The following is a 26330-nucleotide window of genomic DNA, read 5'->3' as shown; positions in this document are numbered from 1 at the left end:
CTCTCGGGCTGCCGGCCGCGCTCACTTGCTCTGCGCTCACTCGCGCGGAGGTTTCCCCGCCGGCCGCGTCCCGTCCGCTCCCTGCGAACCAGGAGTGCCCCCTGCGCGCCCCCGGGCTCCGCTCCGGCCCGGCTGTGCCAGACGCAGCTCTGCCCGACGGCGACATGGGCGTCCCCCCAGTCCCGGAGGCTGGCAGCTGGCGCCGGGGGCCTGTGCTCCTCGCCTTCTTCCTGGCTGCCTCCCGAGGTAAGGTCGGCGGAGCCTGGGTGCTAGGGAGGAGCAACGGGAGAGCACAGCGGGGCAGGGTGGGGGGTCCCAGGTCGGATGGGGGCGCCCTGGGAGCCCCCTTCAGCCTGCCGTGACCCCAGCCCGCGGCAGGGAGGCCGCTAGGACGGCTTGGCAGGGGCGGCGGCTCTCTGCCAAGTGCCCTGGCTGGGTGGTGGGCACGCGTGTATGCCGACAGCTGCCCAAGCAGCTGCCTGTCCAGCCCTTCCCGACCCAGAGAGCCCAGGCACGAGTACCTGCTGCAGCACAGGACATAAACACGGTGGAGACAGCCCAGTGTGTTCTAGTGGATGCCACTGGCTTTTGACACCTGTGGCATCTCCCTGCACCACCCCAGGACCCCAGGGTCTCACGAGGCGCCAAGGTTGTATACTCTCAGCCAGTGTCCCGTACCCTGGTGACACTCTTGGTTGAGCCTTGGTGGGCACTCGTCAGTGCAGGCACTGGTCCACAGCTGGACATGGGTGCCCTCTGGTCCTTATCCTGAGGGTCTGATGGCTGAGAGCTGAGTGGTCAGCTGATTCCCAGCATCGTAGCAAATCTGCAGCCCAGGGACTGGTGTAGGGCCGGCACTGGGGAGAATGTGGGACATTGCCCAGCTTGGCTGTGAGCCCCTCCTAGGTCCTTGGATAACTTATAGCATCTTTCGGGCCTCAGTTTCCTCAGCTCAAACACAGAAGCCATACACAGGGAGGTGTCACTTTCCCCTTCCAAAGTCCAGACTGTCACGACTCTAGGTGGTATCCTGGTCAGGACACAGGGGCTCCTTGAGTGGGGGGCAAAGGGCCCGGGACCCACAGCCTGGCCCCTGCTTCTTGCCTGTCCAGGACTGAAGCAGCTGGATCTTGAGGGAAGAGGGGGCCGGCAGGCAGCGTATGGAACTAAACTTTAAACTTTTTCCCTGGGAAGGCTCAGGGAAAGTGTGAGTCAGCAGGGAGTCAGAGGGAGGCAGGAGGGAGGTGGGGAGCTTGGCAAGGGACCCAGTGGGTGAGTCAGAAGAGGAGGAAGGGGAAGACAGGGTAAGAGCAAGAGGAGGGTTCTGAGAGAACCTGGAAAACGCCTCAGAAACTGGGGAGCCTGCAGGCAGCATGGTATCTCAGCGCTGGGAGGCTGGCCTGGGCCTCCTATAAAGAGGAGGGAGCCCACACCCCACAGACAGAGATGCCTAAGCCCTGAACTGGATGCTCCCCAGGAAGAGCCAAAGCAGGTGGGGGAGCAGTCTCGGCACCAAGGCCATGGCTCATGGCAGACAGGGCTTCCCAAAGGAGCAGTGGATGGTGGCAGGCAGGACCGGCCAGCATCCCACCCACTACAGACCGCCTGCCCTGCCCCCTCCTTTCCAAGTGACCCCAAGAGGCCCTTCTGTTTTCTTACCCCTACCCTGTCCTCCTCTGGCTGAGCTGCTCTCTGTTCAGCAGCCCCAGTTTGGGAAACTGAGTTCCAGAGAACTAGGGCATAGAGAGCCAGCTTTCACAGAGCCAGTAGCAGAGAGGCTCAGAGCCCCTCACTCCATATTGTCTCTTCAGCCAGGAGGCTCCACCCCCAGAGGTCCTGGCTACTTCAGCAGCTTGGTGCTCCATCTCTCCCTGGGCCCAGCTCAAGGAGATGGTTAGGGTTTGAGTCAGGAGAATTCTCTTAGTTTTGAACTACTCTGGGACTCAGTATTCCTAACTGTAATATGGGCGTGCTAATGAATATTCATGCTGCTACCCAGTACAGTGTGCAAGAAGGGGGATAAGAGACGGGGAGGCCTGGTTGCAGGCATGGTCCAGAGGGTGTCTGAGTTGGAAAGACGTGCTCACCGGCCTGCTGAGGTGCCAGGTGGCCCTGGGCAGGATTGCTCACTGTCAAAGCCTTGATGCTGTGGGAAGGTGAGATGGAGGCGGCTAGTGCAGACCTGTTTGTTCTCTAGCTCTTGGGGCTGGGCCAGCACCATGGAGAATGGTGGTGGTGATAATGGCGCACAGCAGCCTAGGAAAAGTTGCAGATACCCCTTTCCTGGGCCTGACCCAGGTTGAAATGGGTGGAGGGAGGCACCTAGGGAGCCAGGACCCAGCAGACCCCAAGGGTGGCAGAGCCTCTTCTTCCCCTATTGGCCTTCCCAGGACCTGTGGAAGTTACTGTCCCTGCCATGTCCTCACAGGCTGACCCAAGAGTCCCAAACTCTGGGACTAGCCCATGGAGGTGCACTGGGGCTGGGGAGGTGAGAGCCCTTCTTCCCCTGTATGGTAAGCAGGGTTGCAGGGCCTTGTTGAGTAACCCAATGGTGCAAGCCTCTGACGCAGCAATGATCGGCTCTTAGGAAATCCACAGTCCGCTGCCCAGAGGCCCTGAGGTGGAGCGAAGCAGGCTTGAGGCCAGCCCACGGGCATAAGGGAGCCTCTACCCAACGTCAGGGGTACGCAGCGATACTGGGGAGCCCCTTGCTGAGCTGGGCTGGTTGCTCTCTCTTTCCCCCAAGTAGGGCAAAGGTTCCCTCTGGGGCCTGACCTCCGTAGGAGAGGGTGGCCCAGGTGGGTGGTACACCGCTGGAAGGCCACCTCCCTATATGCACACACATATGGGTCTTAGGCCCAAGCAGACAGAGGGAAAGAAGAGAGGAAGAAAGGGGTCCTTCGTGCCCATCGGGTATACTGGCCGTGACCCCTCACCAGCACTGGCCAAGCCCCAAAGACTGAGTTTGAGGTGCCAGGTTTTAAGCCAACCGTTCATCCAGGAGCAGTCTGGCCTCACCAGGGAGCTGCTGTGAAGCTTCTGATGGACCCTTGGATCCCCTTAGCAGCAGCGCAGTCATGACCAAGGCCTTCCTGATGCCACCCTGTGTGAGAATGGAAGGGACCTGGAGTTGTGTGCCCTGCATGCCAGGGCTTCCCGTTCAACCCTGTCACTTAACAGTCTGGCTTGGGGAGTCAATCAGAGCTCCGTTCAAATCCCAAGATGGTCCTTTCCTGCTCTGTCACTTTGCACAAGTTACTCAGCATCCGTGAGCGAGTTCTATCATCTCTCCCATAGGGATGACGACAGCACCTCCCTCAGAGGGCTGCTGTGAATATTCGGTGCACACGTGACACAGAGCCTGGCATAACATAGCGCCTGGCGCCTGGTGAGCTCTGGCTGTGTAGTATTATTCTGCCTCTTGGCTTTTGGAGGCCACACGCCATTGGTTTACCATCTTAGCTCCTTGCTTCCTGCAGGGTCCGGTAGAGCGCCCAGAGCATGGGAAGGCATTGACCGGTTTCACTGGGACAGGACTCTCTAGAATCCTGGAGGTCTGAAGTGCTGGGCCCAGCCCTCCGTAGCACCTCTACGCACTTACAGTCTGTAATGCCCATGGAGGTGCCTGTACATTCTCCTCTTAAAGTGCTCCAGAGATGGGGACTTTGCCACTTCAAGGCAAGCCGGGCTCAGGGTTTCCTTGTCTTATTGGGGTCTTTCTTGCCACTGAGCTTAACATTCATCCTGTTGACTTTGGCTGACCATCCCCAGAGAGAAAGACAATGGCCACCACTGTGTCCATCAGTAACTCAGTAATGAAGTTGCTCTGCTCCTGACCGAGCCAGCCTAGTCCCTCAGCCTTTCTACATAGGATCTTACTTCCCATGGGGACCGGGGGTCAAGCCCTGTCTCTGCTGTTCACTTACTGTGGGACCACAAACACACACGCCGCCTTTATCTGAAGCCTGGGAAGGCTAGGTAACTGGGTCTCGGCAACGCTGACCACTCACTTCGCAAGGGTAATCCCATGATGGTGTTTCCTGACCTTCAGTCCGTTTGTTCACCACTTTGGGGATTTCTCCAGTGTCTGCCCATCATCATATGTACCCTCTTTAAATCTACTCATTCTTTGACTTAAGTAAATAGATTTTAAAAGGAAACTTTGTATCACTGCCATAAATGGAAAGCCAGTGTCACTTGCCATAAATAGAACAAAATCATAAAAGTACATAATAGGAAAACCAAATAAGGTAAATTCTAGTTGGAAACTATAGCCTGGGGAAGGCTCCAAGCCTGCTGTACCTTGCAGGAAAAAGAAAAAAAAAAGAAGAGCTTAGCACATAATAGAGATGTTTTGAAGACACACTGGCATCAAACTGGGACTTTCTCTTTGATGTAATCAGGACTGAAAGAGAATCGAAAAGGGAATAACCTTCTCTCTATGTGATTCAGTGTTATTTAATGCCATAAAACTGAAAGTAAAACTACCTGTGCTGTAGATGCCGTCAGCTCCTCTCCATTGAAAAAGAAAACTCACCACTGTGAGGAGTGGCGGCTGGGGGCAGGGGACAGTTCAGCTCTCCTGGAAGAAGGGAGAGATGACAGTGCTCATCCTAAGAGGCCAGGACAGGGTCAGAAGGCCTTTCTGGGCTTCTTCCAGGCCCAAATTCTCCCAGCCCCCGTTGCCTTCCCCAAATAAATACGGTGGCTCTAGCTGGGTCCTCTCATGCTGGGACCAACAGGCTGTCCCAACAACTACGGAGAGAGTGGGAGAGGGAGCCTGCAGCCTCACTGGCCAGGGCAGCCTGTCCATCTGCAAGAAGGAGGTGGGGCCTCTGGTCAATCCCTGGCTATTTCTACACCCCAGACCCCTGGAGCGAGACGACCTGGGTTCAAATCCTGGCACCACCACTTGCTATTCATGAGACTCTGTACAAGTTACTTAACCTCTCTGTGCTTCAGTTTCCTGATCTGTAAAGTGGAGACGATATCAGTACCTACCTTATAGGGAGGGAGGATTCAATAAGCAACTCCATATAAAAGTGATTAGAATGAGGCCTGGCACAGAGTTAAGAGCCTCCTACTATACCATTACCACCGAGCCTCTTGCACTGAGGGTGGGGCACAAAGAGATTTGAATCTGAACCTTAGGAAGTCTTCACAGCACAGGATCTTGAGGGTAGCTGGCTGGAGCTGGTAGTCTGGGCTACATACAATGTCCTCAGGGAGGGCCTGGGAGAGCTGAGGAACGAGCCATCCAGAGACACATCCACTGGTGCGGCTCTGGCCAACCGCCCAGGCCCTCCCTGGGGAGGTGTGCTGGCCAACAGCCTCCAGCCCCAGATGCACTGATGCTTTCCCAATGTGCTGGAAGTGCCGCTTCCTCCGATAGAGCCTGGCTTCCCCTTCCCAGACTCCTTGGTCCAATGTGAATGGACACTTCCTGCAGGAGCAGGTATCAATAAACACATCTGAGATGCCCTTTGTCCTCACTGGCCACGGAGCCCCATGGACGGACCTGCCGGCTCCGGGCCCTCAGCCCTTTGTCCCGGAGGTACTTCCTGGAGCTTAGCACTGGAATCAGGACCAGTCCTGATTGGTCCTTGCCTCTTGCCCTCTGTGCTCTCCATCTTGATAAAGACAGAGCCAAGCCTTTCCTTATACCCTCCATGGACTGTCCTGGAGGACAGGGTCTGGCAGGGAGCTGGAGACGAGGTCCATGTCAGTCTGGGGCCCCCTCTGAGGGCGAGGGCCTGGCCTTCTGCATCTAGCACAGGGCCAGCAATAGCAGGCCATCAGTAACTGTTTGCTTACAGCCCCTAGCAGCTGGACAGAGTCCAGCTCTTTGGGTGGGGCCTCCTAGGCCTGACCAATCAAGCCAGGGACCCACCTCCAAAGGCTGGGGCGTTGCCTTGGCGACTGTGGAGTAAGCTCATGCCGGGTCAGGGTAAATACACAGGCCTGTCTACACCCACGCACACCCATCCCATGCACACCCACAGGGTTTCACGAGGTGAGAGCTTATGGGCGGAAAGAGGTCACAAAAAACTAGCATCCTGAGATGAAGCTGAACAAGGACTCCTTTCCCCTACACGGGAGCTTTCACAAGAGGCTGAGCCCCTCTGAGGCTGAGGGTCCCACTGCTAGAAAGTGGCAGCAGCAGGGCTAAATTCTGAGCGGAAGTCCCTTAGGGAACTCTGCACCCCCACGGCCTTTCTGCCTTGGGCCTGGCTCATGTTGGGACCTTAGTAAATATTTGTGGAATGAAAGAATGATGTTTTCGGTTTGGGTCTGAGGCAGAGCAAGGCTGGCTGCGTGGAGAGCACAGACGTCAACTGGAGGTCAGTTTACTCGCTGAGTAGCTGGAGGATGAGGTTTCAGCCCCGCCCGCTGGAGGGGTGGAGGGCTCTTGCTGCCTGTAGTGCTGGCTTGTCCAAGGTGTGGGTCTCAGTGCAGCCACGTAGGGCTGTGTGGCCTTGGGCAAATCGCTTGACTTCTGATTTGATTTCCTCATCTTTAAAATGGGGATAATGAGACCTACATCAGGGGCGTCATGAGACTTAAACGAGTATAAAGTGCTCAGCAAGTCCTAACATGTAAGAGGGGCTCATAAATGCCCGTGATCACCTTTGTAGCCCATTCTTGCCTCCTTCCTCTGCCCTAAGACAGACTTTCTCACCTGCCACAGGGTTTCAGAGCTGGAAGGGGCTTAGGAATGTGGGGAGTCTCTCCAGATAGGAGGAGGAAAGGGAGGCCCAGAGAAGGATGGAACCTGCCCAAAGGCACACAGTAAGGGCAGGGCTAAGTGGGGTTTGGGGCCCAGGGATCTGCCTGCCCAGGCCAGAGTTTGAATCCTGAGACCTCACATTTCCCAGGATCACAGCATTCTTCCTCCAGGTGTTTCTGCCATCTTACCCAGCAGCAGGTGGGGGCTGGGTGGGGGGGATGCAGGGCCCCAAGAGCAGCACAATGATGGATGGTTCCCACATGGGCACAGGCTCAGCCCAGGGCTGGGGGCCTTTTCCTGTCCCACATGCTCTCGGCCACCCTGGAGCCAGGGGCCTTCCTCCCCAGTCTCCGACAATGCCCCAGGTGTCCAGAAGGATCTGCCCCTGACAATAAGCAACATCCTCCCGCCAAATAATTATACTTCCAGCTGGGCTATTTCTAGCCCCCCGATAACACGTGCGCATGCGCAGTCACGGAAGGCATGGGGCATGTGCGCTATTTTCCCTAACGCCGTGCCTCCTAAGGACAGGCTGCCCGTGGGCCTTGTCCTGGCTGCAGTCTCAGACACCACAAACAAGATGTTTTCTCTCCCCCCAGGACAAAACCTGTAGATGCCCGGCCCACTCCCGTCTGGCCCTTTTGCTCAAACTGAATCCTCTCACCCACGCCCAAACCTGAAGCCCAGGGTAGCCTCTCCTTTTTCTAAAAGGGGAAGAGGTCCCTCTGGGGCATGCGGGGTGTAAGGGATTGAGCAATGCCCCCTCCCCAACTCTGTCTCTGAACCCCAGTTCTGTGTGTCCCCCCTGTGGGTCTTCAACGAAATCGCTCCTCGGGCTGAAAATCCCCTCTCCACTGCTTCCTGGGCAATTCTGCAGTCATTAACACCACTGCTTGGACTCAGGGGGCTCTGGGCCTGACGTCCTGCTGGAGGCCCTGGGCTGGTGCCCCACTGGAGGCCCTGCTGCTTGCTCCCGTCCTGCCCACACCTACCCCGCCCACAAGCTAACCTCAGTCTTGCCACATCTTGGCCCCAACCCATCCACACCTCTGTCCACTCAGCATTCCCCGCCCTGCTCAGCTCTGTGCTCCACTTCTTGCGTCTGCCTCTGCCCACCCCAGACCTGCGGCCCTGGCCTCTACTGAGCCAGCTTCCCCGTGGCCCCCAAGGTGTGTGTGCTCCTGCAAATGCTGCTGGATGTGGATTCGGCTCTCACCCTTGGCGATAGTTCTGGGGCTGAAGATAATGTTGGGAAAAGGGGAAACCAGTTACCAGCTGGGAGAGATGCTGCTGGGAGCTGCCCTGTGGCCTGCTGGGGAAAGGGGGAGTAGAGGGCAGAAATAATCCAGGGTCCACTCTCTGGGTGGGTTTTTATTCTCCCTTAGAGGATCCTTTCTGTAGCTACTCCCCACTTCCATTTACTGGCACAACCAAAATTTGGCAGTCAGGCTTCCACCGGGGACCTTGGGAGGATCATTTCCTCTCTGAGCCTGAGGGTTTCAACTGTAGAACAGTGGGCTTGGGGAGTAGAATCCCTCCCTGGTTACACCAAGAAGCCACACTCATGGATCAGAAACTCAGATGCCCACGGGACATTTATGGTGAGGGAATGAGGCGGGCCAGGTGGGAAGTTAGGGAGTAAGTAGGAGGGACCGCAGCAGCGAGAACACCAGTGTCCCATCTAAACGGAGGCTGCTGCTCAGATCCAGCGGGTGGCTGCCTCGTAGGAGAGCTGCTTTAGCGTTAATTTACTGACTCTCAAAGAGAAGCTACAAGTCAGAATTTTCATGTCAAATTCCCGGTCTTTAAATTTTGGTGATCTCAAAAAAAAAAAAAAAAGAGTGAAATACTTTGAGGATCAAATAACGTATGTTTGAAGGCTGAGTATGGCCGGTAGGCTGCCAGTTTCTGCAATTTGTTTCTTTCAATACAGAGTCTAAGTGCCTAAGTTTGATTTTGACTCTAGTACTTACTTGCTACGTGAACTTCGGTGAGTTACTTAACAGCTCTGTGCCTCTGTCTCCTCATTGGTGAAACAGGAAGGAAAAGAACACCTGCCTTACTGGGTTGTTAGACATGTCCATGCTATTCCTTCTTCTAGTTCTAACTAGATCCTGCTTTACCTGAAGCCCCCATGCTCTAGGTTCTGAGTTTATACCCTCTGGAACGTCAGGCAAACCACTTTCCCTTTCTGGGCTTCTATATTTCTGCTGGAAAGGGAGATCAGCATCTCGCTAAAGAAGTTCTGAAATCCCTGCTTACCTTGGCAATGACTTTCCAAAAATCTGGGGCTCCCAGACACGGCTCCCTCTCACATGTGGGTGCTGTAAGTGGGAGGCTCTGGTGTGTGTCTGTCCTGTTTACCTTCTGGGGCTTAAAACTCCACCCTTGCAGACATATCCTTTGGGGCCATGGCTTTGCTGCCTCCTCACACTGTGCTTTAAATATGCAGGCAGGCCAAGGTCGGACCACAGCTGTTACCAGTCATTCACACCTTAGTGGGAGAGAATCTCAATCTGGCTTCTCCATTCTATCGTGCAGGATGTTTTTCACTCTTAATGTCCTAACGTCTCTTGAACTGCAGAAATGAGTTAGAGACCTATCTTTCCCAGGTATCAAGCACCAACCTTCAGAGCATCTCACGTAAATTATCTGTAATTCCGCCTCAACTCCGGCAGGTAGCTGTTTCACTTCTATGTTTTACAGTGAGGGGTCTGAGGCTCAGGGTCTATGTAACTCTCAGCTGTTGGACTCCAATGCAAGGTGGGCTAATTCCAAAGCTACCCCAGGCTGCCTTTCTCCTGACTGGGCCAGGCTTTCAGCTCTGCCAGGTGAGGGGAGAGGGGGATGGGCTGTAAAATAGGGAAGGGGCATCTGGAGGAAGAAGTCGTGTTGTTATCCTGGGTTCAGGCAACGGCCATGGAAAAGACATAGCCATTTTGATCCTGTACACATTTACAGGGTCCTCCTTCCCTGTCTGCCCACAACAGCCCCTGATTTTAGCCAATTAAAATCAAAATATCACTAATGTCTAATAACTATAGCTATCCCTCCTATGTCTGCAGGGGGCATGAGAGCTCACCTCTCGCGTTCTCCTCTTTTCGTCATCCTGTCCTCTCACAAGCCTCTTGTAGCTAATATTTTCCTCACTGCACACATGAGGGAACTGAGGCTCATAGCTAGACAGAATTTTCTGTTTTGAAGGGCCAGCGCTTTGGGGGGTGAACCTGGTTAAATGCTGGGAGGCTGGGGTAGGGTAAAGAGGACCGGGGCATGGCTTCATTTGCTTATTGAAAACAAAATGAACTAGAAAATATTTCTAAGAAGACTGGGTGGCAGGCGGGTGCCTGGATGAGACGACCTTTTCTGCGTTGCCTGTCCTTGACCCTTGGACACCTTGGGTTTTCCTGCTTCCCTACCACCTTCCACTTGCTGGAATCCTCTCTGTCCGTCTACCCCAAAGACCCTCCTTCCTTTAAGAAGTCTCCTGCCCACCCCCAGGAAGGTCGTGCCCTCTTTTCTCCAAGTTCCCTGAAGGCTGGTACGGGTTTGCCCTTTAGCCTATGGGGTTATTTTGTCAAGAGGCAGGACTTGTCTACCCAGCTAGGCCATAAGCCCCTCCAGGTGAGCTGTAGCACCTGGCACAGGCCTCACGCAGGTAGACGCTCTGTTAGGGCTCATGGAGGAGGAAACGTGAAGGCAAGGCCAGCCCCGGGAGCCGCTGGCCCCCAGAGGGGCAGTCAAGGGCCAAGCGCTGCTTTTCCCAGACAGCCTTCCTCTCCTCACCCTGCTTCCCACCCGACGGCACTGGGCATGGAAGCTGGAAGTGCCAGGGGCCAGGTGTGGGCAGAGCCGTGGTGCCTGCAGTAGGGGGATGGGAGCCGGGGCTGGAGCACATGTGCCCCCCGGGAGAGGGACACGCGCTGGCCGGGTCCAGTCTGCTGCCTGCCTGGAGTCTCTCCTGTGCCTCACCCAGCTACACCTGGAGAAGCTCCTGTGGCTCCTGCCGCACAGCCTGGGGCGGAGCCGGGTTCGTGAACTAAAGAAGAAGCTGAGGCTTGGGGAGGTCAGCTGACTTGCCTGGAGCTTGTGGCTGGGGAACCCGCATCTTTGAAGCCCCAGACCAAGGTTCTTCCCTACTCTGGGGGCACTGGGAGTGGTGCCGGCTCAGGCGGGTGACAAGCTCTCGTCTCTCTGAGCAGGTCTGGTGGCAGCATTCAAGGTCGCCACGCCGTATTCCCTGTATGTGTGTCCCGAGGGACAGAACGTCACTCTCACCTGCAGACTCTTGGGCCCCCTGGCCAAAGGGCACGACGTGACCTTCTACAAGACCTGGTACCGCAGCTCACGAGGTGAGGTGCAGGCCTGCTCGGAGCGCCGGCCCATCCGCAACCTCACGTTCCAGGACCTTCACCTGCACCACGGCGGCCACCAGGCCAACTCCAGCCAGGATCTGGCCCAGCGCCATGGGCTGGAGTCAGCCTCTGACCACCACGGCAACTTCACCATCACCATGCGCAACCTGACCCTGCTGGACGGCGGCCTCTACTGCTGCCTGGTGGTGGAGATCAGGCACCGCCACTCGGAGCAGCGGCTCTACGGAGCCATGGAGCTGCAGGTGCAGAGAGGTGAGGGCTGCCTCTGCGGGACAGCTGGGGATGGTGCCTGTGCTTGTCTGGGAGGGGGAGCAGAGAGGAGGACGGCGTGGCTGCGGGGTGGCGCTGTGCATCTGATGGTGCGACACTGTGCCGGAGGCTGTGTGATTCTGTATGGGCGGTGCTGGCACTACAGGGGTGGCACGGTGTGGGGAGCTGTGTGCGTGTCTCTCTGGGTAGCTGGGTGTGATGGACGGAAGGGCGTACGTGGCTCTGTTTATGACAGTGGGACTTTTTAACGGGAGGGGGTGTATGAACTTGGGCTGGGAGTGTGACTGCTCACCATGGTTCCACGGCTCACACCTGGGGTGTCAGGATAGAGTGTACGTGTGTGTGTGTGTGTGTGTGTGTGTGTGTGTGTGTGTGTGTGTGTGTGTGTGTGTGTCTAGGTGAGAAGGCAAGGGGTGGTAGAGTAGATAGACGTGTGGGTATGGGCAGGTATCGACATGCCCCTGAGGGTGTCATGTGTCATGACAATGGGCAGGGCATGCCTGGCTGTGCAGTGAAAATATGCCTCCGTGTGTGCATGTGTGTGTGTGTGCGTGTGTGTGCATGCGCGCGTGTGTGTGTGTGCGTGCGTGTGTGTGTATGCGTGTGTGTGCGCACAGCTGGGCCAATGTTGCCAAGGGGACACTAGCCTGAGTACCTGTGACGGGGGGTGGGGCATGCCAGCCTGGACAAGTCTTCCTGGTCTCCTGGGTCTGATACCCACGTAATGACCTTTTCTCTGCTCCCACAGGCGAAGAAGCACCATCCAAGTGCACTGTGTACCCGCCCTCCTCCAAGGAGAGTGAAAGTAAGGAACCAGCTTCTTGGCTCTTCTGGGTTCTCTGTTCTCCTCTGTCCTCATCCTGGACCCAGACCTCATTCTGAACTCTGACCTCATCACCCCAAGCCCACGGAACCCCCATTCCTCCTCCTTTGCTGCTGCCTTTCCCTTTTGTTTCCTCCTTCACCTGAGCCACTGGGCTGCAGCCCCCAGAAGCCCATGTCCCTTCCAAGGCCCAAAGCCTGAGGAAGGTGGCTCCTGGAGTCCCAGCTCCTGACTCTCTGAGTGGGGCTGTGCCCTGGCAGTGACCTTTGGCCAAGTGACCTCGCGACAGGTACTGGGTGCCACAGGCTGCCGAGCTTGCTTTCAGTGGGCACGGCTCCTGCACAGTAGCCCTCTGCCACAGGCGAAGGTTGGAGCGCTGTGGTGGGGGTCCTCCTGGCTTGGACTCAACTATTTAAAATCTCCTTGTTCTCTGTGGGGAGGTAGGAAGGAGAGGCTCAGGAAGGGGAACAGAACTACCTTTTCTAGAGCTCCTACTATGTGCCAGGACTGTGCTAAGTCCTTCCAAGTACTGGTATCTCAGTGGCTTCTTATAAGAATCCTGTGAAATAGGTGTCACCAACTTCACTTTACCTGCATGGAAATGGAGGCCCAGAGAGGTGACATAACTGCCTCAGTTCACACAGATGACAAGGGAAGTGCAGCTAGGACTGTGCTCACGTCACCTTTTTCCCACGTCGGGGTAGGAGACTGGACACACAGTGTGGTGGGTGTCAGTCAGCCCCCTGGTATTTGCCCAGAGGTGCCCTACAGGGGACGGGGGCACAGCTTCAAGAGGTGCCCGGGTCTTCCCTGGTGGCGCAGTGGTTGAGAATCCGCCTGCCGATGCAGGGGACACGGGTTCAAGCCCTGGTCCAGGAAGATCCCACGTGCCGCAGAGCAACTAAACCCGTGCACCACAACTACTGAGCCTGAGCTCTAGAGCCCGCGAGCCACAACTACTAAGCCCGTGAGCCACAACTACTGAAGCCTGCATGCCTAGGGCCCATGCTCTCCAACAAGAGAAGCCACCGCAATAAGCCCACGCACCGCAACGAAGAGTAGCCCCCGCTCACCACAAGTAGAGAAAGCCCGCACGCAGCAACGAAGACCCAATGCAGCCAAAAATAAATAAATAAAATTAAAAAAAAAAAAAAAAAAAGAGGTGCCTGGGCACTAGGAGGCCAGGCGAGAATGCCCAGCAGCTTGGAGACAGCAGGAGGCAAAGGGAGGACATCTTAGGGACACCCCCCTCTTCTGAGAGGAGGGGTCTTGGCTTCCTCAGCCTTCTCTCTGTTAGTATTTATCAGGCATCCAGTGTGGACCAGCCCCGGCCTAGGCCCTGGAGACACAAAAGTGCAGGCCTCCTCCCTGCCCTCCAGGAGGACATACACCAAAACTGAAGCCAGGAATGGGAAGAGCTCAGCTACGGCCCTGGCCAAGGCCCCACTCAAAGGCTGTGGTGACTTTCTATTCGAACTACTCATTTTTTTTGAAGCAACAAATGGACCAGCCAGGAACAAAATTAGAACGCACAGTTGGGTCTGAGTTAGACCCACACGGAACCAAGAACAAGCCCCTCTTCCTGCACACCGCAGAGCTCGTGTGTGGCCTCGGTACCAAGCCGCTGCCCCTCCTCACTTCCTCCACTGGCAGCTCCCTGGGGAGGGTGGAAAGGCGGCCCCCCACCCCGAGCAGCCCCTCCCTTCCCATGCAGCAGCCTCATGACTGTGTGCGCACACGTGTGCTGTGCACAGGACAGGGTGAGCCTCACGTGGTGGGGTTCCTGCGTGTTTACTTCCCCATCGCCCCTTCCACTCTGAGCAACCCCCTAGTCCCACTTCTGCTCCCGCAGAAACACCTCCGCCACAGCCGCCATTTCACAGATGGAGAAACCAGGGTTCACACGGGTGAAGGGACTTGTTCCCAGTCTCCCAGAGCCAAGAGGAGAAGCCAGAGTGCCTGATTCTCAGTGTGCAAACCCTGCCTGAGCACTGGGGCCTTCCCCTCTGTCAACACTCGTTTCCTGAAAATTAGCTGTATGAGTTAAGTCTTGGAGACAGAGACAAGAGATGCCAGAGGGGATGGTGCTAGAGAAGCCAGGCGTGAAATGGAGAGGGAGTGCAGATCTGGGTCGTTTATCTTGATCTAGACTCGAGAAGCAGCTGCTGGAATTAAGGAACAGGAGTCACCCGGGAAATCCCAGGAGTCTGGCTGAGGAGCGCCCAAGAGTGAGGCAGAACCTTGAACTTGACTGTTAAGGGTCAGGCTTCCTTTGCCGGGCACCTCTGCTCTCAGGTTTTGACATTTTCCTCCTCTCCAGTTTGCGGGATGTGCAGCTCACTCTGCTCCCTGCTTCCCTGAACTACTATCTACAGGGAATTGGCTAAAGGCCAAAGGGACATGTTTGCTTCTGTCTCGGCATCAAGGGCAGGGGGATAGCGTCAATGATCTCTGGAGTCCCCTTTCGATCCCCTTCCAGGCCCTTGGTTCTGGAGGTCTGCAGACTACAGCTGTGGTGGAGTTTTGGCGCTAAGGCGGAAGTGGTCTCAGATGAAGAGAAACCCGGCTCTGCTTTTGGGTGGGGTGTGCGGGCTTCGGACAGTACTTCAGTTCTCCGGGTATCGTGTGTCCACTGAACAACATGAGCAACTGTGTCCCTTTCCAACTAACAGGGAGGCCCCCTGTGTTATCTAAGGTGCTGAGTCAGGGCTCAAAAACTAAATGCCCGCAGGGCCCGGGAGCTGGTGGGTAGGACAGTAGGGAGGGGTAGAGACTGTGGTGAGCACCCAGCTGCCAGTCTGTACTTGCAGTTCCAACCACCACATGCCAGGAAGGGGGCCCAGGGTTGCCAGAGCCACTGAATTTTCAAGCAAAGTCAGAAGTCCAGAATTTACATGAACTCCCTGAATTTTAAAATGTTGGCAACTAATTAAATAAAAATTAAGTACTGTGTCGGCCATAGTTGCAACCTGAGTCCATTCTAGTGAAAGGCAGTGTGGTAAAGTGGGTAAGAGCACAGATCCTGAAATCAGCCCAGTTGCTTAACCTCCCTGTGCCTTAGTTTTCTCATCTGTAAAATGGAGATGACAGTTACAATCATACTTTCCAGGTTGTTATGAGGCTAAAATGAGGTCCTCTGTGTAAAGAAAGCGCTAAGAACCGTGCCTGGCACGGAGTAAGTGCTGTGTATGTGTTGGCTACTATTACTTCTAGGCCTGGCTTCCCGTCATCTCATCCATTCCCCTGTGCCAAGGCAGGATGGCGAGTAGATGGCAGCAGCAGTGGACACATATCCTGTTTTCCAACAGTTCGAAACATTTGCCTGGTGACCCATGTGCCTAGTAGGCCGCAGGGCTGACTGCTGGGCACTGCCCTCCACTGCCACTTGCCTTTGGAAAGATCCCAGTCCCTGCTGTAAGACAGGTGCCCCCCAGCCGGTCTTGGTACCTGATCAGTTAATGATGCTTCAGCCAAGCAGCTCTCTGAGTTTCCCTGCTCTGACTGCAGCCCCAGCCTCCTAGCGTTATCTCTGGGGAGGAGGAGGGTAGTTGGTCTATGAAATCTTCTGAATGCTCACAGCAGCTTCAGGTGGCAGGGGAGGTGATGAGAGGAGTGGGGCTGAGGAAGGTGGTACCCAAGAAGCCCAGGAGCCCCGAGTTGCTGGGGGCTGTGGTTTTTCACTGAACCTTCGGAAGGGGGCTGGGCAGCCCATCTCCCTAAGAAGCAACCTCCCCCCCTCAACACAGCAGGACGTATGTTTTGCTTTCATCCAGCCCCGTCCCTGGAACCGGGCAGCTCTACTGAACTCCCCCTTCCTCCATAAACACCCTCGGGGTACTACTGGCAGGCCCTGGACAAAGACTCGCTGGGCCCCTCCCATCCCACCCCGCTGTGTAAGGGCCTGGCACACTGCTTGCTGCTCGCCAGGCAGGTGCCTCTGCCGGTGCCTGATCACCTCCTAAGCATGAGTCTGGCTCTGGATGGCTACAGAGCAGGAGCCCCCAACCTCACCCCCAGGTACTGACCACACGTAGCGGGAGGGCTGGGGAGCTGTGGAGAGGCTGTGCTCTGCAGAGGAGCCCACGGTGTCGGAGGGCAACTGGCCCACAGAACTCTCCCCAAACCCTGCCCCCTGGCCCTAGCCTCAACTCCCAGGCCAGGCTGTAAGTAAACCAAGCCCTGATCCCCTGGAGGGGCCGAAGAGAGGGAGTCTTTGCTTGGGGACAGGAGTCGGGTAGAGGCTGGGCCAAGCCACCCACAGCCAACAGGGAGCTGGACTCAGTGATCACTGACTGACTACACCAAATGCTGCCTAGTACCAGTCTGGAGGAGACCTGCTTTGACGACCATAAAAGAGCGCCGTGCAGCCGGTTTCTCAGTGCCCACAATAAGGTCCTGTGATGGGGTTCAGAGATACTCAAATGTCTGAATTATAGAACATTTAACTTTCAATACTCTCAAAGTGCAGCCTCGCTAAGATCTGTGGGGAACCTGCTTTAATGTGGAGTCGAACTTGCTTTGTAACAGCACAGCGACTGTTCTTGTACCAGCGGGTACTTCTAAAGCGCCTGAAAACAGCTTGTTCTCTTCTGAGGTCTGAACAAACTCCCTGAAAGCTTGTTTACACCGTCAGGTTGTTCAGCAATACAATGAGATGAAAACAGCCTTTATTCCCAAATAAGTAGTGCAAAGGCAACATTGAGCCCGTTCACCTCCCCAAAGCTCCCTGAAGCCAAGCTGACGCTGTGACGAGGTATCCCAGCCCGTGGCTTTTCTGTCAGAGGGAAGGGCTGAAATTGGGAAGGAAATGCATTTACACTGGTTGTGGTTCTGAGGGCACGTCTTTTCCCAGCCAAACTCCTGGAGTCAGCAGAGGGACTGAAATAAACCAAACCTCCCATGCTGTTGATGGGGTCGTGAAGCAGTACGAGTTTGTTTTAGAGGGCAATTTAGCAATAGCCTCAAAGAAAATACACTTACTCTTTGGCTCAGCACTTTCACTACTAGGGTTTTATGTACGGATGTACTTGCCCAAGTGAGCAAAGATGCCTACACGAGAAGTTCATTGCTGCTTTATTAGTTATGTTGAAAATGGAAGAAACTTACCTACGCACCAGTAGGGGACTGTTTCGATAAATTTTGGGTGAGCCACGTGGTAAAGCCCTAGGCAGAATGAGGTAGATCTCTGCGCCGATACAGAGAGGTGTCTAAGCCGTGCTAAGTGGGCAAAGCAACTGTCCTGTGATCCCATGTATGCTCTGCATGCGGGGAATGTATCTAGACTAAACACAAAAAAACTGCTGACAGGGATTATGTCTTTGGAGGGGACCTGGGTAGAGGGGGAGGAAGAAACTTTTGAATTTTTTTTAACTTGTAAATGTTTTTCTGTGTAATTTCAAAAGTTTAAAAAAAATTTAAATGTTGGACAAGGATTCCCATTTCCCTAGTTCCTGCCCCAAGAGTTTTCCCCGTGAATTGTACATGTGAGATCAGTTCAGAGGCCCCATCCTGGAGCCAAGGAGTCTCTCTGGGGATAAATAGGGCTTTTTATTCATTTATTTTTCATTGAGATAAAACATATATAAAATTTGCCATTTTAACCTTTTTTTTTTTTTTTTTTTTTTTTTTTTGCGGTACGCGGGCCTCTCACTGTTGTGGCCTCTCCCGTTGCGGAGCACAGGCTCCAGACGCGCAGGCTCAGCAGCCGTGGCTCACGGGCCCAGCCGCTCCACGGCATGTGGGTTCTTCCCGGACCGGGGCACGAACCCGCGTCCCCTGCATCGGCAGGCGGACTCTCAACCACTGAGCCACCAGGGAAGCCCCATTTTAACCACTTTTAAGTGTTTGATTCAGTGACATTAATTATGCTCTCAGTGTTGTGCAATTATCACCACTAACTATTTCCAAAAGTTTTTCATGTCTCGGGCTCCTTCTGACCTTGAACTCTGTGGCGTGAGGTCTGTGAAGGGCCTGCTCTCCCTTTTCAGGGAACAGCCTGTCACCCGTGGTCGAGCTGTTCCCCGTGGGCTGGGATGAGGACCCTTCTCTTTCCCCGCTTGAGCTGCCTCAGCTGTAAGCGCCTGGCCTGCTTTCTGGTGCTCTGGCCCCCCCGGGGTCCCCAGACCTTCCGTGCCTCTGCAAGTCAGTGAGGGTCTGGCTGTGGGGCGTGGGTAAAGGTGGGTCCCCCTGTTGCCAGGCCTTCCCTCTCTGGGCCTCAGTTTCCCCTCAGGAGGTGCAGTGGGAACGGGGCCTCACCTTGGCCGCCTCTGTCCTTTCAGGCATCACGGCTGCTGCCCTGGCTACGAGCGCCTGCATCGTGGGCATCCTCTGCCTCCCCCTCATCCTGCTCCTGGTCTACAAGCAAAGGCAGGTGGCCTCCAACCGCCGTGAGTATCCCTGCCCGCCTGGGCTAGGTGGGTGTGTGAGTGACCTGCCCCAGCCCCCCCCCCCTCCAGCCACGGGGATTAGCAAAGGCTAAAGGCAGGCACAATTCTGCTCTTCAAGAGACAGGAGCTGCTACAGGTCTTGCAAGGAGTTGGGCTCAATGGTGGAGAGAGGAGGGGATCCACTAGCCCCTTGGCGCTCAATGAATAACTGTTGAATGAATGAATAATCATACGGAGTAGCTGAAATTGGCTTATAAAAGTGCTACCGCCTGGAGACTGTTTGGGGCCCTGCTTTAATGTATGGGTAGGCTTGTCTTGGTAGCAACTGTTGGGACAAAATGACCTTTGGATTATCAGAACTGCGAGGGAGCTTAGAGATAACTTGATTCAGCTCTTTCGTTTTACAGGTGAGAAACCTAAGATCAGCAGGGTTAAATAACTAACCCAATGTTATATAACTTAGTAAGCAGAAGAGCTAAGACTCAGACTCAGAGCTTTTCACCTCACGCTTTTCAGGGAATATAGTCCCACCACATAATAAAAACACTCGTCAGCATGCGCGTCATAGCAGACGACCCCTAACCAGTAGGACTGCTGTGCCAGGTACCACGCCAAGCTTGCTATATACGTTCTCTCACATATTCCTCATAACCCCTCTAAGAGTTTGCTCCTACCATTGGCCCCATGTTACAGCTGAGCAAACTGAGACACAGAGCCATTCAGTAACTCCCTTAAGGAACCACACAGCGAGTACGTGGTGGAGCCAGGTTTCAAGTTGTGACCACAAATACCTTTTCACCCGTCTCTTTGGGTGACAGTGCACCTTGCCCTTCCTCTGACTCCACCCATGAGCCTCGTCCTGTCTCAGTCTTCCAAGAGCAGGAGGGTGTGGGCCCTCGCTTCGCCTCCCCCACCTCTTCCCCTCTTGTCCTTTGCAGGAAGGCTCTGGCTTACACCTGATTGCCTTCGGCTGGACTGTAACGACTTGACACCCCTCTGTCCCTCTGTCACTGGGTCACTCAGAGGCTGTGGCCACCTCTCCCTTCCTCTCAGGACGCCCTTATTCCTCTCATGAAATCCACCACAGTCTATCTACACAGATACCCTGGGGTTGGCGCCGGGGTGGGGGAGGGTAAAGGGGTTGGAGTAGAAAGAGGAACCCCGGGGGTCAATCAGGGAGAGAAATCATTGCAGAGCTGCCCTCAGCTCCTGCTCGTCTGTGGAGCACTTCCACGGAGGTGGGAAGGGGACGAGGAGGGGGCCACGCTCAGCTAGGCTTGGCTCCCAGCAAAAGAGGTGCTTTCTGTCCCCCTTACTCCAGACCACAGGGCTGTCTCCGTCAGGGAACGGGAACTGGGAAACAAATTCCTGGCAGAGGACGGCGTTGGGTGGAGGAGGTGCACTGCTGACCCTGTTCTGGCGCCTCACAGCCTTCCTTACAGGGCTCCAGGGGGTTGGCCAAGGCTCTGCCCCTGTCCCGGGCTGGAGGAAGGAAAAACAGAGAGGGGAGATCCCCAGGCCAGAACACTGTGGGGTGTCCTGAGGACACGGGGAGCCGGGGTCAGCCCCCAGTATCTCCTATTCCACGCACTGGGACACTTGCAGACTGAGGGCTTCGCAGAGGAAGGGACAGATGAGCTGGGTGCTGAAGAATTGCACTGAAAGAAGGCTCAAGGGGGTGCGGTGGGCCGGCTAGGGCTGTTGAGCACATCTTCTGAAACTCTAAACGAGCCCCACTTCTGTGATGGGAAGCCACTTCATAGCACCATTCCCCAGGTTTAATATATGCAGTAACAGGAAGGTATCAATCATCTATCTCCTAATAAAAGTATTTTTGAGGGCTTCCCTGGTGACGCAGTTGTTGAGAGTCTGCCTGCTGATGCAGGGCACACGGGTTCGTGCCCCGGTCCGGGAAGATCCCACATGCCACGGAGCGGCTGTGCCCGTGAGCCATGGCCACTGAGCCTGTGCGTCCGGAGCCTGTGCTCCGCAACGAGAGAGGCCACAACAGTGAGAGGCCCGCGTACCGCAAAAAAAAAAAAAAAAAAAAAGTATTTTTGAGGCCAGTCCTCTGTCCTCTCCACAAAGAAAAAAAAATGACTTGCATGGTCGAAGGCTTAGAGACAGACACAAGAGATGCCAGAGGGGACGATGCTAGAGAAACCAGGTGCGAAATGGAGAGGGAGTGCAGATTCAGGTCATTCTTCTTGATCTAGACTCTAGAGAAGCAGCTGTTGGAATTATGGCAACAGAAGTCACCTGGGACATGCCAGGAGTGTGGCCACAGGGCAGAGGCCGAGTGGCCCAGAGCGGGGCAGCGGGGAGGCAGGTCGGAGACAGAGTGGACGGGAGCGTGTGTGGTGCACTTTGGGCAGGATGATGGCACGGAGCCTGGCACAGAGCCTGGAACAGAAAGTATGCTTGGGAATGAGCCAAACTCAGGAAAAAAGAAAGAGAAAGGGTTGGGAGCACTGAGGAAGGCAGCGTGCTGCGGAGGCCAATGGGTGTTGCAACCTCTCTAGTATCAGGGCCTCGGTGTCCCCAGGACAGAGGAGAGGATGAGCTGAGGGGACGCAGAAACCCGCACGAAGCCCCACGCAGTCACTCGGTAAACAAGGAGCCATGATTCTGATACCTCAGAGATTTCAGGAACTTGTGTGCAACTTCCCGTGGGTGGTGTTGTGCCCCTCCCCTACCGCTTGTTTCCCCATCGTAATCAGCAGCAAAGCCCGTAAAAGACGAGAAAGATCTGTGGGAGTACGTGGGGAGCTGCAAGAAAGAGGGAAGTTGGGGTCACTGCATCTGGTTGGTGGCCAGTTTGGGGGGTGGGGAACCCGCACAGCGGGGCAGGGTGGCAGCAGCTTGGCTGCAGAGCAGAAAGTAGTAGCATGGCTGGAAGTGAGAGGGTCTCAGGCCCCCTGAGTTTCCTCTAAGAGATGTTGCCTTGAAAGCCACCCTATGAGGCAATGCAGAGGGCGGGACAGAGAGGACCAGGAACTCTAATTAGGAGCTGACCTTCCGACACTCCTGCCCAGTAAATCATGGCTGACGACCAGAACGTGACAAATGGCCAAACAGGAAACGGCAAGTTCAGGAGCCAGGCCTTGGGTTGCTCGTGAATGTCTAACATCACCAAGTGAAGACATGGGAGAAATCACTGGCTGCCTTTCGTTTCCTGGCAACAAATGTTGTCCCAGACACTTGTAAAATGCAGCCCAAATTTCATTTATCACTGGTCAAAAGGGGCCGCTCACTGGGGCCTCACCTGCTGGGTAGACACGCAGAGCACTGCCTGCCATACGGGCTTCCTGAGTGAACAGAAGTGGGATCCAGGGCTGAGCACGGCCCTGTCCAGGATTGCTCCTGTTCCCCGAGGGACATTGGCCAGTGAGGGCAGGGATGCTGTCTAGGGAAGCCTTCCCTTTGTGACTAGCTTCTCTGTCTGTTTGTCCCTAGGTGCCCAGGAGCTGGTGCGGATGGACAGGTAAGGCCCATGGAGACCTTCCTGAGAACACTGCTAGCAGCTGTGCCACCCCGATTCAGAGTTTGGCAGGCCGTGTCTCTTCCCTGGGCTGTCATCTCTGAAGGGCAGCATCTACACCCAAACTCCTTCTGCAGCAGTTAAGGGGGAGGGGGATCTTTTAGCCAGGACAGACTGATTCTGCCACCCTCACCAGGATCTCTTCCCCTCTCCTCTCTGGTCACTGCTTATACCACGACAGGGCTGAGAACACAGGTGTGGCCTCCCTGGTCCTCTCTGTGCTCTGGGCCAGCTGTCAGGAAGGAGATATTTCTGGGCAGCAGGGCCCCTGTTTAGCCGCCTGGCACAGCTGGTTAGAAGAGCATTTGCCACCTGCCACCGAGGCCTACACATCTGTGCTGATTGGCTGTTTTCCCTGCCACCCCTCACCCAGCAGTCTGAGCTCCAGGATGCTTGGATGAACTACGCACCCACCTTCGGGCCTCAGTGGTCAGCCAGGCCAGGGTGGGGGAGGGGAGGAAGCAGCTGAGCCCAGGCAGACACTGAAACATGCAAAGGAGGCCAGCACATCTGGAGTTGTGGCCCCTCCCTGCAGGGCACCCCAAGGAGAAGGCTGTCAGGCTACAAGGGCAGAGGCTGACCAGGCTCAGATGGAGGCGGCAGGTTGGGGATAGAGTAGAAAGGGAATGTGTGTTGGTGCACTCTGGGCAGGAAGCTGGCATGGAGCCTGGCACGGAGGGCGTGCTTGGGAATGAGCCACATTTAGAAATTTGGCCCCGGTACATGCAACACTAAATTCAGAGCTCCTCCCTGATGTTTGAAAGGGATGATATTCAAGACGGGTCACAGGAAGTCCTGCTAGAATCTTAGAGTTGGAGGGGTCCTCAGAGGTTGTCCCACTCCCAAGCAGGAAGAACGCCTCCCTTCAGCTCAAGACAAGCTGTGGGGACATTCAGTGCTAATGCCATTAACTCTACTGACCAAAGAGAGACTTGTCCCCAGATTCCTGAGGCGCCTCTGACCCTGGGCTTCCTTCCTGGGCCTGGGGCAGATGGTCAGACCACAGGGTGGAGCTGGGGTCAGATGCCCTCAGCTCAGGGCAGGTGGCGAGGGCAGCCCATGGCCTTTTCTCTCTGGCCCTGGATCCTCCCTTCCTGCTAGGAGAGGCTGCTGACGCCTGGGGTGGGAAGGCAGGTGAGGGGAAGGGAGCAGAGAAGGCAGGCAGGCGGGAGGGCAGAGGCCTAGCCCCAGGCAGCACGGATGACCTTCAATTCTGATTCTCTAGCAACAACACTCAAGGAATCGAAAACCCCGGCTTTGAGACCTCTCCACCTTCCCATGGGATGCCAGAGACCAAGCCCAGGCAACCCCTGACGTACATGGCCCGGAGGCAGCCTTCTGAGTCTGGGCGGCATCTGCTCTCTGAGCCCAACACTCCTCTGTCTCCACCAGGCCCCGGGGATGTCTTCTTCCCCTCCCTAGGTAAGTGCTTCTCTTCCCTCACGGCTCTATGGCCCGCAAGGTCATGACCTCTCCATGGCGTGCAGGCCATCAGCCTCACTCCCCGCCCTCCCTGGGGAGTCCTCACAGCCTCAGGGTGTGGGGTTGGGGGGATGAAGGACAGAGGAACCCCCACTTCACTCTGCTTCTCCTTTCCTTTGCAGACCCTGTCCCTGACTCTCCAAACTCTGAGGCCATCTAGACCAGCTGGGGGCCGTGGGCAGTTGTGGCTGGGCCTGGGGCAGGTGCATCTGAGCTAGGGCTGGCCCTCTAAGTGGTCCCTCGGCCTTGGCCCTGGTTTCTTTCCTCCTGCTCTAAGCTCAGACTCTTTGAAATACCCCTGATGGCCAGACCCTCAGCCTCCCTGGATGCTACGTGGCAGAAGGGAGAAGATGTTGGATGGCTCAGCCCTTGTCTCAAGGATGGTGGGGTGCTGGGATCCCGCCGCAGAGACCTGAAATTCACCAGCTACTGATGCCACCTGACCTCCATCTTAGAAGCCCCAGAACTGCCAGCTGTGTGGCAGCCTCTCTCCCGGGACCTAAGCCTTGGGACCTGACAGCAGAGATGGGCACTGGGCAGACTCCCCAGTGCCACCCTCCAGGCATGAGGGACAAGATAGGACAAGATGTGGAGAGACTCCTCCGCACTGTGGTGGACCCAGCTCCCCCATCTCTCCTGAGACTGCTCGTCTGTCAAACCTCTTTGTAACCATGAGGCTCTGGGGCTGGGCCTGCATGACCCTGGGCCATGGGAGCCTTCCCCAGCTGCCTTCTAGCAGCCAACTCTGAGGAGCCGTCAGCAGGTTACACAAATCTGGGGCTCCCACTGCCTGCACTCTGGTCCCCAGGATTCATTGGCCAGAAGCCCCAAAACAGGAAGTATATGCTGCGGCACGGTGGCCACTGTGAGCCAGCTGGCATCTTGGGCAATGGGAACCAGGCCAGAGGTTGCACCACCCACCACAGATGGGAGTGGAGGGGAGAGCCAGGGGCCTGCTGGGAAGGTGAGAGGAGAGGGCTCCACCGCCTGCCCCCTGCGGTCAAGAGAGATGGTCACCACATAATGTACTGCTCAACCTCTGACACTCTTGGGGTGCTATTCAAAACTACTTGTGCAACAGTGCAAAACCTGTGGGTGGATCGTAAGAGCTGGGTTGAAATCCCTACCCTGCTTCCGAGGTGCCTGAGGCCCAGGGAGCCCTCTTCCCCCACCGCCCAGTCTTTGGTCCTCTGTTCCAGTCAATCTGTGCTGAGCCTTCACTGCAGTGTGATCCTGCCGGGTGGCAGGAGCAGGCGTGTCCCTAGAAAGTCTTATGCCCGCTCTGCTCTGGACCCTCTGCTCCATCTTCTGCTTCAGGGCATGACCCCAGTTTGTTTTTACACACGTATATGAGGGGAATCCTTTGTGGAATTTCGATTAAAGAGTTTTAGAGCATGGAGAGGCGTGGGGAGGGGTCTCTGTACACTGTGGGGTGAAAACGGGTGGTGGGGCCTGAGAAGGGGAGGAGGAAGTTTGAGCTGGACAGGAGCCCCGGGCACTGCACTGTGGAGGGCGTCATTTCAACTGGGCATTCATCTGCCAGCAGCCTACGCTGGCTCTGCTGAGCCAGGCCTGGGTGCTGAGAGCCAGGGCTTCAGGCCAGGGTTAAGGGCCCAGCAGGCAGGGAGAAGCCCGCCTGGCCTGGTTGGGGATGGGAGTTGGGGTGGGAGAAGGGAACAGCTCGAGGCTCTCCAGCAGCAGTGAGCCCCGGGCCTGCAGTTGAAGCCAGGGAGCCCCTTGGTTGCCTCCTAACGCTCCCTTCTCAGGCCCAAGACCATAGGTCAACGTGGGCCTCTAGCTGTGCCCGGGGGCCTTGAGGAGAAGGTGGGCGCGGGCCTCGGGCCTCAGGACTCTGCACTGACTCCTCCCGTGGCCGGAATGCCAAACCCTGGCTCCTGCTTTGTCCCTGGGGATCTACCCCTCGGTTTCATCTGCTGCTGTGGACTCTTAGTGCCAGCTGCCGCAGAAAGAGGGAGCTATTCTCACAGCTTGTGGGGGCCCAGGGAGCAGGGATGGGTAGGCTGATACCTGCTAGAGGCAGGGCCAGGCTACCCCTAGGGTTGAAGGACAAGCCCATGGACCAGATTCCTCACGCCCCAGCGCAGAAAGAATGCTCCTGCCCAGTGGGGAGGCTGGCCTGGCCCAAACCTCAGCTTCTGACCTCAAGGCAGAGACAACTTCTAAGAAACTGGCTGCCAGACCCTAGGGCCAGCTGCTCTGTGTGGAGGAGGGCGGAGGCCCCGCAGCAGAAAGACACCACACTTCCTCCCCAGCTTCCTCCTGCATGGCCTCAAGTTCTCCTTCTCTGGACCCTTTACTAGTGAACGTATCGCTTCGTGGTTTCCTGTTTTCAGCGAAATTTACTCTGAGCTCCAGGCTCCATCTTCATCCATGACAACACGCCCTGCCCCTAGCAACCCTAAAGGCACCCTCCCTGATGCTGTGGGGAGGGGCAGGGCACTAGGGTATCCCTCTGTGCTCGCCCTAGGGTGGTGGCGCCTCTGGAGATGCCAGCTCTGGTGGCCGGTTCCTACAGGCTCAGTGCCTGTGGGCTGGGGTGCATGGCACGGAATAGGGGAGCGAGAACACGGTGCCTGCCTCCAAGGGGGCTGGGAGGAGCCCTGGGCCTTCTGGGCAGGGTGCAACTGAGGCAGGAAGCTCACGGATCATGGCACTGCCTGAGGCCGTGGGAGGGAAATTTGTGCTTTTAGGCACTAAGTCATTG

General features: G+C 56.0%; 1 protein-coding gene across 1 annotated transcript; it reads left to right on the top strand.

Moving 5' to 3' along the window:
- On the top strand, positions 1 to 26330 carry VSIR (V-set immunoregulatory receptor). Its single transcript, XM_082674258.1, has 7 exons — positions 1 to 246; positions 10930 to 11355; positions 12122 to 12178; positions 18475 to 18582; positions 22039 to 22066; positions 23349 to 23545; positions 23728 to 26330. Exons 1-7 carry the CDS (start codon positions 165 to 167, stop codon positions 23763 to 23765), a joined length of 936 nt encoding a protein of 311 aa, XP_082530384.1. The 5' UTR covers positions 1 to 164; the 3' UTR covers positions 23766 to 26330.

This window comes from Grampus griseus (genome assembly GCF_964374135.1).
Source record: "Grampus griseus genome assembly, chromosome: 16".
In the NCBI taxonomy this organism is placed as follows: Eukaryota; Metazoa; Chordata; class Mammalia; order Artiodactyla; family Delphinidae; genus Grampus; species Grampus griseus.
Note: the sequence above shows the minus strand (reverse complement) of the source record. Positions and strands in the feature narration are given on the sequence as shown.

Bases quoted from the DNA above. Each gene is read 5' to 3' on its own strand.
- VSIR (XM_082674258.1), top strand. From the start codon at position 165: ATGGGCGTCCCCCCAGTCCCGGAGGCTGGCAGCTGGCGCCGGGGGCCT. The intron at 11,356-12,121 runs GTGAGGGCTGCC...CTGCTCCCACAG, and splicing joins GGAGCTGCAGGTGCAGAGAG to GCGAAGAAGCACCATCCAAG. The intron at 22,067-23,348 runs GTAAGGCCCATG...CTGATTCTCTAG, and splicing joins GAGCTGGTGCGGATGGACAG to CAACAACACTCAAGGAATCG.